Source organism: Aulonocara stuartgranti (assembly GCF_965226115.1).
Source record: "Aulonocara stuartgranti genome assembly, chromosome: 10".
NCBI classification, from domain to species: Eukaryota; Metazoa; Chordata; class Actinopteri; order Cichliformes; family Cichlidae; genus Aulonocara; species Aulonocara stuartgranti.
This window is the reverse complement of record NC_138946.1, coordinates 31432297-31449357: the sequence shown is the minus strand read 5'-3', so window position 1 is coordinate 31449357 and position 17061 is coordinate 31432297. Positions and strand designations below refer to the sequence as shown.

Sequence of the window (17061 nt, the reverse complement as noted above, 5' to 3'; positions counted from 1 at the left end):
ACTAGTGAGTGTGTGTTACTATCTGTGATGGTACTTTATGTGCGTCAGTCTACTTTCAAAGTCTACTTTCATGGCCACATTTTTTTTCTTAACTACTATGAAATATTGAATCAAATGTGGCCCGGAACCTAACACACTCAAGACACAGACGTGCTGCTCTGCACTGCTAAAATCTGGATTTTTGTAACTGTAACACTATCTGACAAGCTACTTATTCACATACAAGAAAAAGACTGCGCTAAGAATGTGGCTCTATTTACATGTTAAGTTATCGTTCAGAGAGAAAGAAGCCGTGGACAGTTTTTATTCAGGATTGTATCAGCAGCCATGTCGTCTACTAACCGACTGCACTGCTCCTATTGTCTGCTCCTCTCTGTCATTCACAGACATCTTCCTGAAACGGACAGGTGCAGCAGCTGTTCCAGTACAATTTGAGTCTACAGAAACTGAAACAGCTATTTTAAAAAAAAAGACTAAAAAAAAACGACCATCTGTGTAGTATGTTGGGCTGATATTTGAATTTTATTCTGGGGACACCCGAGACTTTTAAAATCTGCCTGTATGGGACAATATTAGAGATTTTATGTTACATTACATAAAACGTTTTCTACAGTAAAGCTCTCGTCTCACTGCCCTCTTCAGTATCTCTTTGCTTTAACTTCACTGACAAAGTTCTCCTGTAGCAATCAGGGACACACACACAGCGCCGCTCCGACAATAAGAAATAACTCAAAGTTTGATGCCGTGGGTTAATGTGAACAAAAACAAGAAGCTAGTAGCCAGTGGACATCGCTGAAGAATAAATAACTATTCTTACCTCACAGAAAACAGGGGCTGCTGGTGTGACTTGTGTTTTTCATGCATTTGGATACAAACGAACCATTTAAAACACCGAAGTCACACAAGGTGAGACAACAGCAAACAATCAACTCCCATGTTTTATGCATCTAACCTTAACCTCTTCATGGAAAGCAGCTGACAGTAGGTAAAACTGTGAAGCTTTTCTAGACATACACTGAAACTGTTATTGATTCTATTAATAGACTAAAGCAGTATCTGTAGCAAAGATTTAGCTCCTGTTCGAGTCCATGCCCCTGCCATCGACACACTGACTGTGCACCAGAATCTCATACAGCCCCACTTAAAAGAAACAGAGCCGTGCCTGACTGAGTGAAAACAGTTTAGACAATTAAAAATATATCCTCTAAACATCCATTAAGTCACCTGCAATCAAGCTAGGGTTATGTTTGATTTGTGTTTTTGCCACATGCTAAATAAGCAAATATTCCAATATTTGCAGACGTTAACAAAGTCTTATAAAATCATTTTGGCACTGCGGGTTGTTTGTTAAAATCTTTTTCCTCTTGGGTGTTCAAATAAGCAGATTATCTATAGAAAGGAGTCAGCATTCAACAAACCCTAATCATATGAGCTGCTGGTGACCTGGTAGATTTTGAATATCAAGAAGAAATATGGAAAATGATTTTACAAAACGGTTTCTTAAAAATTGCAGCAGCATTGGTGGAAAAACAAAAGTATTAAAAATGACTTTTACAATTTCTTTTTTGTTGTTGTTAACAGAGCACGCATATTTGCACTTGTACCATATATCAAACGCATATCATGTATCGCCATTCAGTCCTAAAGATAACGAGATGTATTTTTTCCCCCGTATCGCTCAGCCCTGTGTCATAGCCCCGTCACTGCCAGCACACATTTCTTGTTTTTATTTCCAACATCGCTGTCAGCAGGAAAATGTGAAAAAGTAATTTTATAAATTCAAAGAAAGTCTGGAATTGTCTGCCACTGTAACATCTCCATGCATGTTTAGTCTCTCAAGGACAAAAGGATAATAAGTTCAAAGAGTTCATGATTACTGCGTGATTAAAATGTAGTGCAATTATTCCTGCAAAGCCAAATGAAGAGGAAATATCAAAATCAGTCTTCCACTACGACGTCGCTCCTTTGGCCGGGTGATGAGTCAGACGACTCGTGTATATGAGCCTTTGTGATCATCAATCTTAATTACAGAGGGCTCATTCTTACCTGGGTAGAAGTCTTTGGATTTGGACAGCTTAATGGTGGCACCCGTCTCTTTCTGCAGTTGTACGATGGTCTGGCCGCCCTTGCCAATTATAGAGCCGGCTGCATAGCTGGGGATCAGCACCTTCAGGAAGTACTCACCCTCCTCTGGGGAGAGAGACACAAAACGGGAAAGGGTCACATCTTATAAAGCATCTCTGCAATTTTTGTATACACCAAACTGTTACCATAAAAAAAAGACTAGAGTAAGAAAAAATAGCTTTCACATAAAAATTATAACCAAGTTCCTGTATTACTCTGGAAAGATCTAGAAGTAGATTTTGTCTTTTGAGTCTTTGTAGCTTTCAGTACATTCACATTCTATCAGAGATCATGTTCTGTGTCCTGTCCCAGATTTCTTGTAGAGTAAATGATGACCTCCTTTCCAGTTTGCAGAGGTCTAAATTTATCTATTTTCAAGGAGTTTTTGCAACCTCTGACTGAATTCAAAGCCAAACCCAGTGTTACTAATCATTTCTCACACGTGAACAACAGGAAAGTAGAAGGAGCAGTTCAGTCTGAATCTGAAAATGTATCTTGTAAAAAACACAAACTCATTATCCATACAGTTCATGGATGCCAGTACAGAGTGAGCCTTTGTAATTAGAAGACGCGTGGAGAACATATGGGAACCAATCCCACAGATTTGCTCAAAGGGTATACTGCCAAGATGGTCTAAATCTCCTCCATTTTGGAAGGGGCTTCTGTGGCTTACATTTGCTTGTAGCAGTCAGTGAGTGACAGAACGTCAGTTCGAAGAATTTCAAACCCGCGTTTGCCTTTTAGCTTGGGAACTTCATTTTCCTACAGTGGCAATTAAGAATTAATCAACCCCAAAGTGGGCAAAGTGTCCTTCCAAGAAAGCCCCGATCATATTGAGTGTGTAATCTAGTAAAAAGCAAATCAGCCACATATTGAGCCCAAATGTAATAAAAGAACCTGCCAACAATGCATCAAATATGCTGTATTTATAGATGCGTGGCAGCTGGGTTTACCCACTGAATTACTGATTTTATACCAATGACGTCATAGTAAACACTTGATACAGGTGCGTACTTAGTATACCAAAGCACTGATACATAATCTGCCTTGCACGCTGATCTGGATGCAATGACGTCATGTTCGATCCTTTTTCAGCTGCCTCAAGGGTGACGTCACTGGAGCGGGCAGAGATGTAAAAAGGCACTGTCCACGTTTGTCTGAAGAAATTTCTGATGCATTTTCAAGCACAGAGACAAGATCGCTTTTTGACGGCAAAGCCACGGCGTCTGTCACCACATCGCTGCGTCCCGTGTCAAGCCGAGGGTATCGAATGTTGGAGCTTGACCGGCACGGTGGATGGATGGATTGAGGTGGACCAACCTGTTGCCTCAGTCATGCCCTCATTAGAATCAGATGTGAATGAACATGGCACTGTGACATGAAGGGATTTCACAGCCTACACGTTACTTCTTCTTATTGCATTAATATGCCCCTCATGTTTCATTCAGACACAGGCTTGTTGTGGTGCACATCACCCAAAACCAACAGCTCTGACAAATGCACATGATTGCCATGCCATGATGGTTAATTTCACCTAATTGTCCATACTCGTGTGAGCTGTCCAAATTCACAGGACTGCTACATTAATATGAAATGACACATATGAACGTGATGAACAGCTCATGGTGCTGGTCAATACGTTGGTCTTCTCAGAACAAAAGGACGATTTGCAAAACTCACTCTAATCACCCCTGCTTCTCTCACAATGAGCAACAATAAAATGACCTTGGAGAACAAATAAGCGTGATTCATGACTGACATGGTCGCTGTAAAGCTTTTCAGCCCTCCATCACCCTATCACGAATATTGGCTACCGTAGCCACACAAAGAAATTCATTTGAGTGATGCTGATTGCAGGATCTAAACATCCAACGACCTGTTGTTGACAGACAAGCCCAAACCCACTGCGTAACTTTCTGCTCATCTTCAGCCAGAGTAAACCCAGCAGGGGAGGAAGCCACTAAGATTCCCTCCATCGCCCTTACAGCCACGTTTGCTGTCATTAGTCAATAATTAATTCTGTCCTAGTGTCTGAGATCACAGTAACAGGTTTTAATGGCGTCATGTGGTAGAGTAAACATGGCAATCTGTTGCTGCAATCCGCCAGGGAACGGGAGCAGTGGGGCACATTGGGAAGCTGAGCCAGTGGGGTGTTAGTTCAGACCCCTGCTTCCAGTGCTGGAAGGATGGCTTGGAGACGTGGACTTTGAGCCAAATGTGTTTAGTTAAGTCACTGGAGGGGGGTGGGTCAGAAGGAAATGCCTTGTGACCGTACTCCCTCCTTCTCACTACCCCTCCAAGTACCCATTCTGCATTTCAATGGACTAACCTGCTCCTGACAGCCAGCAAGGACGACGGAACTCAAATGAGCAATAATGAACAAACGAGCTCTCGGTGTGTAAAATTGCATGTAGTCTAGCACGATGGATCAATTCAACAAGTCAGACAAAAAGAGTTTGAGGCTTACCCATTCTGAGATCTGCTGCTTCTCACGTCCTCTGTCAGATCGCCATCAATGCCGGGACACAATCTCTAAATGGGATCTTAACATTAGCCTAGGCATAGGTGCAATGGTAGTGTTGAGGAATGCGGCCAGTCGACCTTTTTCACCGAGGTCTAATTCATCAGTGGGTGCAGAAAAAGAGATTTCACCGCAGCATCCGAGCCATGCTTGCAGCTGGCCAGAGCCTCAATTGTCCAAGAAAATGCTAATGCAGGCTCTCGGTGTTTTCAGTGAAAGACGGCACGCATTGTTCAAGCCTGCATCGGTTTGAAGGGGGGGGTCTTCCCTGCCGCATCACCCTTTTCACTGCTCTCATCCATATTCATCGAGTGGCCTGTCTGTCTGCAGCAGCACGCAGGACTGACGCCTCGCTCGGCCAATGGGTAGCCTGCTTCCTCCAGCACGTCATATCCCCACCCCCTGATGCCGGTCCCAAAAAATTGAATTTTCTCCCCTACTCCGCCTCTTTTGACGCAGCACTATAAAGTATGGCAGTCCATTCACTCACTTTTTTTAGTGGAAAGTGACAAAGGTGAAGTGGCGGAGGGAGCGGGTTTCAGCGCTGAGCACAGAAGCATGTGGAGTGACCTTCAATAGTGGCTGAAGAGGTGTATGGAGAACATAAGCAGATGATGAAGGAGGTGGAGGAGGAGTGATCTGAGACGGCGTGCCTTACGCCACCCACCCTCCTCCTCTCCTTTTCCCCACCCCCAATCCCTTAGACGGCCATGTTTGAGAGGGCGGAGGGGCTCATCAACCATTGCAAATGGCAGTGCCGCAGAATGGTGGAGGGGGGTGATGAAGCCAATCACTACGACTATAAATCTTACACCGAGAGGTATCTCAAGCGAGCGTAAATGTGTGTAAAAACTGCAGCGTGAGCATGTCAGTGTCTGTGTGTGGACCTGAGGGTGGCAGGTTCATTTTATGGTGATTTCCAGGGAAACTGTTAAAAAAGCAGCCTTTTTCCTGGCTTTCTGATGACTTTCATCCACAAATCAAACCTGAGCATCGTGGCCCATTTGGCTTTGGAGGGAATGCCTTCCAGAAAATTCTAGCAGTCTCATTCACTGAGAGATGCTCTGGTATATAGACACAGTTCCCCTGTAGACTCCACTCCCTCCTAATGGTCTATCTCTCTCTGCTTTTCTCTGTCTTCATTTCTATCGCTCTCTCATTCTCTCTTTAACTGCCACCTGGCAAATTCACAGTCCGCTCACGTCACATCGCTCTGCAAGGGCACCTGTGTCCTTCCCACCAAAAAATTAAAAAAAGAAAAATAGCTCACATTCCACTGCCAACCTTTCCATTAGCAACATTACGAGATCATACCTAATCCCTGAGCCACACAACCTTTTTGGAAGGCACATGCTTGGCAGCAACATGGGCTCAGAGTGTGGGTAATTAGAAAGAGGAACGAATAAAAGATGTTCACTTTAAGGACAGAAGAGCAACGCTGATAAAAGAGGAGCAGTGTTTTTCCTCATTCAGTGTCCACAACTCTTAATGCACAACCAGGGGATCGGCTTTGAAAGAGCACGGCTTCCTTCTCTTTGTTGTAACTGCCAGTCATGTTAATGATCGGTTCGGTAGGAATAGCATGATCAATATCAGACGTAGTCAAGGGCTTGGTGATTACAAGCATGATTGAAGATTATCAGGCTGTCTAGCCCTACTGCTAACAGAAAGGCTGGGGGTTTGCATTGTTACATGCGATGCATGCAGATCATATGAGATGAAACAGGAGGTGACATCAAAAAATGTTACATAAAGCAGAGGGGGGATATTTATGAAACAGCTGTTTTGTATAGGCCGTTACAAACATCTGAATGTGCATTTCAGGTAAGCAAGGATACGCGACTATGTTTCAGTGAAACTGTTAAACTCTGCCTTATTGCTTTGGATGCTTTTATTATTATAAAACACAGTTCACACGTTTGCTGGGATTTCAGTATAAAGGCAGTATATGCTGCAAGGCGGCCATATAGAGGTGCTGCTTGACTATACTCAGGTTAGCTAACTAAACTGCAAATGTTACTACACTGGTTGTAAATTGAATTAGCCTTAAGTTGCCAGGGGCTTTTTAGCATGCATAGCAGCGCATCCTTTAGATTTTAAAGGGAAACACCATTTCATCGCTGACCACAGACCAAACATACATCTTTTCTTCAAAGCTGGACATGCTACAGTAAGCTCATAAAGTTCTTCAATCTTCACTTTTATTTATGCACACTCATTATAATTTGCTATGTGAATTATCTGTCCACCGTTTTTTTCAAAATAAGAGGAGGTTTGGGGATGAGACGCTAATGATTACAAATGGGATTTTCACTTTGTTTTCCTTGATAAAGCAATCAGGTATTCTCCACACTGATACAATCTCTTTCAGGAAGTCATCTGAATCACCCCTGAGACAACAAGACAGCCTCTTCAGAGTTAGACGTTCATCAGCACACGATTAATTGTGCGGCTGCGTTTTCTGAAAATACGATGGAGGCGTGATGCAGAAATGAACACAGAGTGGGGCTGGTAAAACGCTGTCTGATGCCATCATACAAAACCCAGCACTAAAAAACCTGAGCTGAGTGTAGTGATTTATATATATTTTTTTTAGAATCTACCCAAATGTTCAAAATTTCAATTCACACCACCAGGATGGGAACAATGCGGCAATGTCTCTGTGCCGCAGCTAAATGGTGAAAACTCTCCTAGAAGCAGGAACGCTGCGTGACTTCTCTTTTCTACAGTGGTTTTAGGGGTGCTAATGGATGACATATGGTGGTTGGATGTGTTCTAAAATACTGTCTGGTAGCTCGATGGTCCTTGCGTATCTTGCTGAAATTACATTTCTGGGGTTCAGTGAAGTGCAGCAAAGATGCACTTGTACTGTTGGAAATGGGATATAATGCTGCCATCACTGAGTGCTGGGCTGTCAGGGACACAAAGACAAAAAGAATTTCAGTGACATATGGCGAAGAAACTGCTCGTTCTCTGCAGACGTCTAATTAACAACAAGTTCTCGAATAAGTGGTCCCTGTGAGTTGCAGACCAGAACAATCACGAGCTGGAATAAGATGTACAGGAGCTGGAATCAACCATCCTCACTGCTGCACTCCAGCATCTTACTGACAAATAATAAAGCATGAGCGCTCCACACTCCTCCACAAAAACAAATCAGGATCAATTTGTTCAAATAGCACTGCAGTATTTCTGTAGTACCCTTCTCCTGCACCTCACCATTCCCCCATTTAAAATGACGTTTGCCTTCAATTTAATGCATAGATTCTCATGCACGATTCTGGACTACAGCACCCAGCTCTGCTTCTCAAGCACTTACATGCTTTCAATTAGTGTTCTAGTGTTTTACAGTTGTTCTTTTATCATTATACAGAGGCAAGCTAGAAGGTGGTAGGTCAGACTAATGAGGATTAACTAACTAACTAATCAGACTAACTAACATGAGGCTAAAACAATTCCAAACAGATGCTGAGTTCTGGCTCAGCGCACACCCTATAAATAACCTGGGTTTACTAGGAATTGGGCCTGCAAGTGCTGATGAGCACAAACTCTACAGGGTGGTATGAGTTTCATCTGTTGGCTTTTTTGCTCATTTCACCTTAAAAGCACAAAAAAGAAAATAAAAAAATCAGAAAACTCCAACTCAGCATAAATCAGGATTATGATGCTCCAATCTCACAAATCACCAACACAATAATAGGCTCTGTTGTTTCTCCACTTGTTTTAAAAGGCTCACAAATCAACACTAAAGTGTCCAAGATCAAAGAGCAGCTTCCTTTCCAGTGCGCTGCTAAAAGTTTGGCTCACATACTTGTCATATTTGTACTGGTCAAAGGTAAAGGTGAGTGCTTTGCAGATCCTATGACTCAGGGCCCAGGCATCAGTACTGATTCACATTCAGGGTAACGTTTGAAGACTGTGATGACATTTCTGTCACTCCTCCTCAGATTTGTCTATAGCCTCTGCAGGAAACCCGTGCCTAATGTTCCAACAGACACAAACTCTGATGAACAGAGACTTCGGAGAACTTTTATGTTAAATAAGGTGCACACAAATCATCAGCTGTCTACTGAATGACAACTTGCCAGCAAAAGCTCCAGATGTGGAGTAGAAAGGTTGCCGAGTTCAAATTCTGAGCTGACCTAAGATGAGGAGGCCGCTCACTCAGTCGGGCTGCTCGAGCATGCAGCGTATGAAGTAACAGCCATAAACACACTCAGTATCTCAAAGTGCCAAGTGCACAGGTGCTGCATGTTAAAGCCAACATGCCGCCCAGAACTGCTCATATGGGGCTTCGGTATCACACTGAAGGCTGTGCTTTGCCGTTGCGCACAACAAAGGCTCAGAGTTAATGTGGAGAAGAAGAGGTGGATGGGCTGCTGGTTATTGCTTTTCTCTTACCTCCAGTGTTGGTGCGTTTGGTACAGCCGGCCTCCTCAGCCGGAGTTTCCAGCGGCCGTTTGCGGGAGTCTGGGTTATCGGCGTCCATATGGGTCTGCTGCAGGCTGTGGAGATTTGGATTTGTGAATATCCCGTTGTGGTCAACGGCTGCTCCGCCACCACCACCACCGGCCATCATCATCTTTCCTCTCCGGAGCTGTAGATAAAATTGCGCTATTCCCCCGTCTTTCTCACACACTCACAGCGCCCTCATCACCACATAGCCGTGCACCGTGATATGAACGACAAGTTTGGGGGGCTCGAAGCGGTCTCAAAACGATAAACACCAGGATCAGGGTTTCCTCTTTCCTCTGCTCGTCTGGCTGGTCCCTCACGGAGCTAAATATAAGAATTCCATTGCGTGAAATGCGCTCTTTTAATGCGCTCTCCGTCGCTCCAACAGCATGCTCCTTATTGTTGACGCGCAAAACAACCCGCGCCTTAAAATAAAAAAAGCAACCCCACACTCCGAGAGAAGACAAGTGCAACAGCTTCGCAGAGGTGGAAAACGTCTTTCTTAACTTCTCTTAACGCCATACTTCTGTTTTAAGTCCAGTGCGATGAGTGCAGCTGTTGTTATTGTTGCCTTTGTAGTGCAAGAGGGGAGAAATATAGTTTGAGGGCTCCAGAGAGGACTACAGTGCCACAGACCGGCCAAAAGACACGGGACCAGATCAGCTAAGACTGATGTGAATTTGCTGCATTCCTTTTTTTTTTTTCTTTCACCATCTGTGTGAACACTGAAGTTATTTATTTAGTCCAGGTTTCTTATGGTCAGTTTGCCGGTTTTGTTTTTGGTTTGTTTGGTTGGTTGGTTTTCTTTTGAGTGAAGCTTAAGCCGATTTGGAAATCTATCTTTGCAATAAGACATTCATACAAAGTGAAACATTTAAAAAAAAAGAAAAAAAAAAGGGGGGGGGGGGGGGAATAAACATGGAAATGAAGGTAACTTTTGAAAGAATTGTTTCCAGGATGTTTTAAATGAAAGAGTTCATGGGGGAAAAAAAGGTAAACATATCAGAATGAAATACGCTAAACCATTTTTGTTTGATTTTGTTCATTCTTTTTAAATTAAACAAGTTATAATGATTTTCACTGAGGACAGACTTCCTCAGTTCTGTAGCCAAAAGTGGCCATATTTGGGTGAGAGGGTGGATATGCTAAGTTAAGCCTAATGCTTAACTAAAGTTTAGTTAACAAGCTACGACCATAAAACCCAAATATTTGCATAATAAGCTGACTTATAAAATCTTTTTCCTACTAATCTGATCAAAAACCTCTCTATCACATAGTATCACTCTAAAGGTAATTCCAATTCAATTCAGTGTTTTTTATACAGCGCCAAATTACAACAGCAGTTGCCTCAAGGCTCTTCATATAAAAGGTAGACCCTACAATAACACATACAGAGAAAACCCCAACAATTATATGACCCCATATGAGCAAGCACTTTGGCGACAGTGGGAAGGAAAAACTTCCTTTTAACAGGAAGAAACCTCTCAGGTTTCAAACCAGCTCAGGGAGGGACGGCCATCTGCTGTGAAGGGAGAAAGACGAAATAAACGACATGTGGAAGAAATTCCATCAGAAATGCTCCAAAAGGAACCAACACTGACTCCAGCTGGCTGAGTTGAGGCCTGGCTAACAAACTATGTTTAGGACATCTGTCACTCAAAACAGTGACACCTCTGACTCCAGTGTCCAGTTCAATAAGGGGAGGTCACTTGGAAAAGGTGATCATTGTTTATTGAGATATAGGATTTAATGTATTTGGCAATTAGACTGTGATGATCCATCACGGCAAAATGGAATCCCATCGGTGATAGGATTTAGGACAGGACCCCCGGAGTCCAGATGCTGGGGGTGGTGAAGATGAAAACTGAGGCACGGCTGGAGCTCTGACTGAGGTGTCTTTGAGGTGGAGATGAGGAGGAGGTGGGTTCCACAAATGAGAGTCTGAAAGGCAGGAGAGCACAGATTTAAACCATACAACGTGGAGGCTGATTGGCTCACAGGAGACGGGTAAGAAGATGATTGGACTAAAGCAGTAATGACACTATTGATATTTACAGTGCGGGAAAGTGGTAGTCATGTAAAGAACAGGAAGCAAAAACCCAGAAAAGCCGGCAGATGAATGATTACAGATATTCCTTATTGAACTTATGTATAAGCTTCATTTAGAAATAAATAATCCCCAAAATCATGTAAAGAGAAACTCATAAAGACCAAATTGTACTAGGCTGAATATATGGCACTTTTTCTTTTCCGCTCTAGAATTGGCTCTTTAACACAGGACTCTGTCATTTTGACTGACTGTTGGAGCCACTGTTAAGTGGTTATAGAGGGAAGGACCGTTTTGGGCTTAATATTTAGCCCCCAGACAAATTGATTGGCAGCTTTTGTCATAAATTTAAAATCCCATTTTTAAATACTGCTTTGCTCTGTTTTACATCATTGTTGGCAGAATATTGTATCCATCAATTTTGGCTTTTAGTGTCAGATAAAGATAATCAAAGCAGATGAAACAAGACTGAAAATGTTAGTTTTAGAAATACAAATTTGAATATCTTTATTTAATTAGTTCTTTGTGGCTACATTACAAATATTCTTGCTGCTGGATCAAGATTTAATTGATTTAATTGATCTCTATCCTATTTAAATATGATATGTATCACTACTCTTTATCAGTACAGAATTTTGCCCAACCTCTTGGTGCAGAGAACGGTAGTGGGTTTCATTTCTGAGCACTTTATTATAGATAAAGGGCTCTTCCCTGTGTGTTCTGGGACAGGATGTTTAATGTGGTGAAGGAAGTACTTCAGCGTCTACGCTGACAGCAGACTAAAGTGGAAGACCAACACAGACGCTGTATACAAAAAGAGAGTGAGCAGGTTCTAATTCTTCAAAACACTATTCTAGTCTGCTGTGGCAAACATGTGCAGCATCAGAGCTGGTGACACCAACAGACTAACTAAACTGATGAGGACGACAGGCTCTGTGACAAACTGGAGACTTTTAAAGCTATGTTAGACAGAAGTGACTGAACAAACTGTTGTGGATATTGGGTACTTCTAACCACCCTCTGTGTCACTTACTGGACAAGCAGCAGAAAACTTCCTCTAAGAGACTGATTCATCTCCACTACCACAAGGAAAGCTGCAGCAAATCTTTCCTCACTCAGTTTGTGAGCTCCACTCACTTCTAGTATTCTCTTCACGGCACAATTGCTAAGAAGGTCCTTTAAATTGGACATTTCAAAAAAAGTTTATAATGGATACATCATTGGGAAAGATGTGTTCCCGTGGAACAGAAAACATTTAAGTTCTACAAAAATCAAGAAACTCATATACCCCTGTTACTATACTACAGCTTTACACACACACACACACACACACACACACACACACACACACACACACACACACACACACACACACACACACACACACACACACACACATCAGGTGTTGCTATCCTAGTGGGGACATCTCATTGACATAATGCTTTCCCTAGCCTTTTCCCCTAACCCTAACCATCAAAAATGAATGCCTAACCCTTACCCTAAACCTAACCATAACCCAACTGTAATCCTGAAACTAAAACCACATTTTGAGTGTGAAAAATGCCTTCAACCCCGTGGGGACCTGGATTTTGGTCCCCACCAGTATAGTAAATTTCAGATTTTGGTCCCCACCAAGATAGCAAGAACTGGAACACGCATGCACACAGACACACACACACCAAGGTCTTCCAGGTCAACCTAATGATTTGTTGGTTGAAAATTGACTTTATAACATAGAAACTAGGATTCTTGTGTGTGGTGTGTATTTTCAACATATCCACACCACATAAAGCTATTTAAAACTACTACCATTGTTTCTACTGACAATCTATTGGCATATGGTCAATAATATGTGGCAGTTCTAAATATCACATTATTTTACTATTTATTATTTCATTATTTTACTTTGTTTTGTACAATACTGAAACATTACAGCGATATCCATTTAAAACATATCAGCTTCAATATATGTACAATGTTCCTGAATAAGTATTATAGTCTTTTTTTTCATTGTGGTTAAAGAGTGTCACAGTCTTAGAAATGGCTTTGTAACCCTTTTTACAATAAAGGACCTCAGTGATGTTGTTTCTCAGCTGTTCATGAGTTTGTTTAGAACAGGGGTGGCAAACTCCAGGCCTCGAGGGCCGGTGTCCTGCAGGTTTTAAATCTAACCCTGGGTCAACACACCTGAAACAAATGATTAGTTCGTTACCAGGCCTCTGGAGAACTTCAAGACATGTTGAGGAGGTCATTTAGCGATTTAAATCAGCTGTGTTGGATCAAGGACACATCTAAAACCTGCAGGACACCGGCCCTCGAGGCCTGGAGTTCGACACCTGTGGTTTAGGACATACATGACACATCATGTGTTGCTTTTTGGGATGTTTTGGCCTACTTCACTTTGTCAGACAAGATTTTATTTATGTGTTTTCTCATTTCAACAGGTTTGACAGTAATCAGGCTTTGGTGATGCTAGTCAGCTTGGCTTGGCCACTAAATGTGGTTAATCACAGTTAATTTATTATTACATCATTTCCACGTACATCCATGTTTGGATAGCTTTTTTCCTGTAATAAATGTAACAATTTAAAAAACTGCATTTTATATTCACTTAGGTTAATTTTTGTCTAACATTAAAATTTATCTGATGATCTGAAACAAATAAGTGTGACAAATATACAAGAAAGGAAGGGAGAAATAAATCCCATGAACAGTGCAGGAGTGAGTTTCAAAGATGAGGGCTACTCAAGAGATTAGAGAATTGTCAGCATATAGAGACAGAATTATTGCAAGAATATGGTTAAAAGCCCAGTGTCAGCCTTGTACCTTGTATTTAGTGTTACTTACCATGTCTCATTAGTTTTATTCAGTTCACCTGCTCCTTGTTTTCCCCAGCTCTGTTGTCTCTCCCTGACCGCCTCTTATGTATATTTAAGCACAGTTTTCCTCAGGTCTTTGTTGTGTCATACTGTTGTTTCCCATCCTGCATGTTGCTTATATGATTCCTGCTTGGATTTATAGCTTTTGTTTTTATCAGACTGAAATTGTTCAGACGATTGTTAGTGAGGTGAGCGTAAAAAAAAAAAAGTATATTTGTAACTGGACAATAACTATTTTGGTTTGCAATGGGTTTCTTAAGAAGTGGAATTATCCCAGCTGTTTTGAGATGTAGATTAGGGAAGACAATATAATGACAATTATTAAAGTAGAAGAACAGGACAAATGGAATTTAACCACATGAATTGAAGTGGGTAAAAATGAGAGGTAGGTTTAATTTTCTTAACAAATCCAGATATTTCCTCTAAAGTCAGGAGTTCGGTGCTAGAAAGAAAAGAGGGGCTCAAGTGGTTAAAGAGTGGTGTTTTTACAGCAGCAGAAAGAGCCCTAGTATTCAGCACACCTGATTAGTGTTGCATAATATTCAGATTTAGCTGTAGACAGAGCATCCTTAAAGAGCATATTCTTAAGAACAACGAGACAGGTCTTTGTGTGGAGGTGTTCCAAGTGGCAGCCTTTAACTTTAAGCTGAGGCAATTTCGGGGTGAAGCAGGGAGTGGACTGGATGTAAAAAAACAGTTCAAAATTTCAAAGGAGCAGAAGACTGTGTAGTCTATTGTTAAAGGATACCTGTTCATCAGAAATAGATAAACTGGGTCTATTATGCATGCTGTCAATTCCATTGGAAAAGGCAGTGGTATCAATGTTTTTAATGTTGCAATATGAAATAGAGTGAAAAGAGTTTGTTTAGATAATAACATTAAAAAACAGCTTATGGACTGATATAGAGGTCAGATGTTACTCAGTTCTGAGGAATAACAGAACAGCAGATAAGGCTAAAAATATGAACTTAAGAGTGGATGGGAAAAATCTAATTGCTCCAGGCCAAGACTATCGAGATGATGTGAAATCCCCTGTAAGATTATTAGTGATAGTCCATACGTACATTAAAATCACCCAGCAGAAAAACATTTCAGGACATGGAACAGACTGAATTAGCAAACTCAGAAAATTCACTTAAGAAGTTCTTGTTCAACTTTGGTAGACTTATCAAGTATAGTGGGAGTCTATTGTAAAACACTGGACTCAAATGAGGCATAGTTTTAGATATTTTTCTACTTTCCCCTCATTGTAGAGTATCAAGAGACCAGCACCACAACCACGCTCATACATACTCCCCTGCCCATGGAGAATAACAACAGGTGACTACTGTGGAGAAGATGAAACCATTGTTTTATTACACTGTCTGATTCTGACCAGATTCTTTAACCTGGATGGCATTACATTGGCCTCCAGTAACACTGAAGAATCTAGGAGTCGTTTTTGACCAGAATATGTCCTTCAGTGTGCATATTAAATGAATATGCAGGACTGCTGACTTACATGTGTGCTCTCGTCTATTCCCAGTCACTTCTGGTGTTCCCCAAGGCTCGGTCTTAGGCCCTCTAGTCTTCATAATAGGAGGAGCACCTCCTTACCTTTCTGATCTGTTAAGCATTACTTCTTCTGCCAGCTCACTTCGATCTTCTTCTATCCAACTTGCTCTGCCTTCTTTCGGCCTCACCATGGGAAGCAGAGCCTTCAGCTGCTCTGCTCCCAGCCTGTGGAGCTCTCTACCCCCAGATATAAGAAACATTGGTTCTCTCCCTCAGTTTAAATCCCAACTCAAAACCCATCTGTTCAAATCTGCATATTCACTGTAAACTAATTATTTTATCTTGTGCTTTTTGTTTTTTTATTGTTCTTCATTATCATTGTTCTATTATGTGTCTTATTCTATATTAAGTGTCCTTGGGTGTCTTGAAAGGTGCTTTTAAATAAATAATGTGGTTCCTGGAGTATTTAAAAGCAGAATGGGAGGCAGAGCCTTCAGCTTCCAGGCCCCACTTCTGTAGAACCAGCTCCAGTTTGGATTCAGGTGACAGACACTATCTCTACTTTTAAGATTAGGCTTCAAACTTTCCTTTTTTAAAAAGTATAAAGGTTGGATCAGGTTATCCAGAATCCTCCCTTAGTTACACTGCAATAGGTCTAGGGATTCCCATGATGCACTGTTTGTTCTTTACTCAGCTTTTTCACCACTCTGCATTTAATCATTATTTACTCTCAGCATCTTGTCCGGTTCTTCCTGTTGAAAATGGGTTTTTCCTTCCCACTCTCCCAAGGCGCTTGCTCATAGGGGCTCATCTGATTTCTGGGGTTTTCTCTGTATTATTGAAGAGTCTCTACCTTGCATTATAAAGTACCTTGAGGCGACTGTTGTGATGTTGTTGCGCTATATAAATAAAATTGAACTAAGTAGCCATATTCCATTTTCTAAGAGACTAAGCTGTTGATAGGATTTGAGTTCTTATTTTCTCTTTGAGGCCAAGTGGTGCTAGAGTTTTGTAGTTTGATTTTTTTTTTTTTTTTACGTGTGACTTTCAAGCAAAATCTCCCTGGTTTGCACTATGGAGGGGACATAAATGCCTTCTCGGTTGTGTCAGCAAATGCATCCAGTGTGTTTAAAAAAACAATAAATGAATAAAAACTGTAAAAATCCTTTGTGAATAAAAAAGTGGCTGCAAGTATCTTATAACATTCTGGTCCAGTTTCCATACTGGCAGTAATTCATCATGGTGGTCTCAGTCCCAGTAGTGTGAAATTTGGGGCATATCTGGGCCCCAAACCACGGGGTCTGGTTGGCCACTTAATCTGGGCCTCGAGCTCCACCTTGGACACTGGTATTGCCGCCCACATTCTGCTCTGGTTTGTGTGGGCTGGGTCTGCCCACCTTGTCCTCATTTGGGCTGCAAAGGAGCATGTTTGCTGGGGTATAAGTTTGCAATGTTTATATTGTTAAAGAATAATTTTGAAAGAGTGGTATCTTGTCAGAGTGAAGCCATTACTACTTATGCCTAAAAGAATACAAAGCTTA

At 41.6% G+C, this 17061-nt stretch overlaps 1 protein-coding gene across 1 annotated transcript in view; it reads right to left on the bottom strand.

Annotated features, from left to right (window-relative positions):
• Window positions 1-10219, bottom strand: part of LOC309715700 (RNA-binding protein Nova-1-like) — a 28026-nt gene extending 17807 nt beyond the window's left edge. Inside the window, exons 1-2 of the mRNA XM_082549019.1 lie at window positions 9047-10219; window positions 2047-2190 (exon numbers count right to left, since the gene is read on the bottom strand). Coding sequence (XP_082405145.1) covers window positions 2047-2190; window positions 9047-9227 — 325 coding nt within the window. The 5' untranslated portion in view covers window positions 9228-10219. The remainder of the gene's footprint in view (window positions 1-2046; window positions 2191-9046) is intronic.
• Between the last annotated feature and the right edge of the window lie 6842 nt (window positions 10220-17061).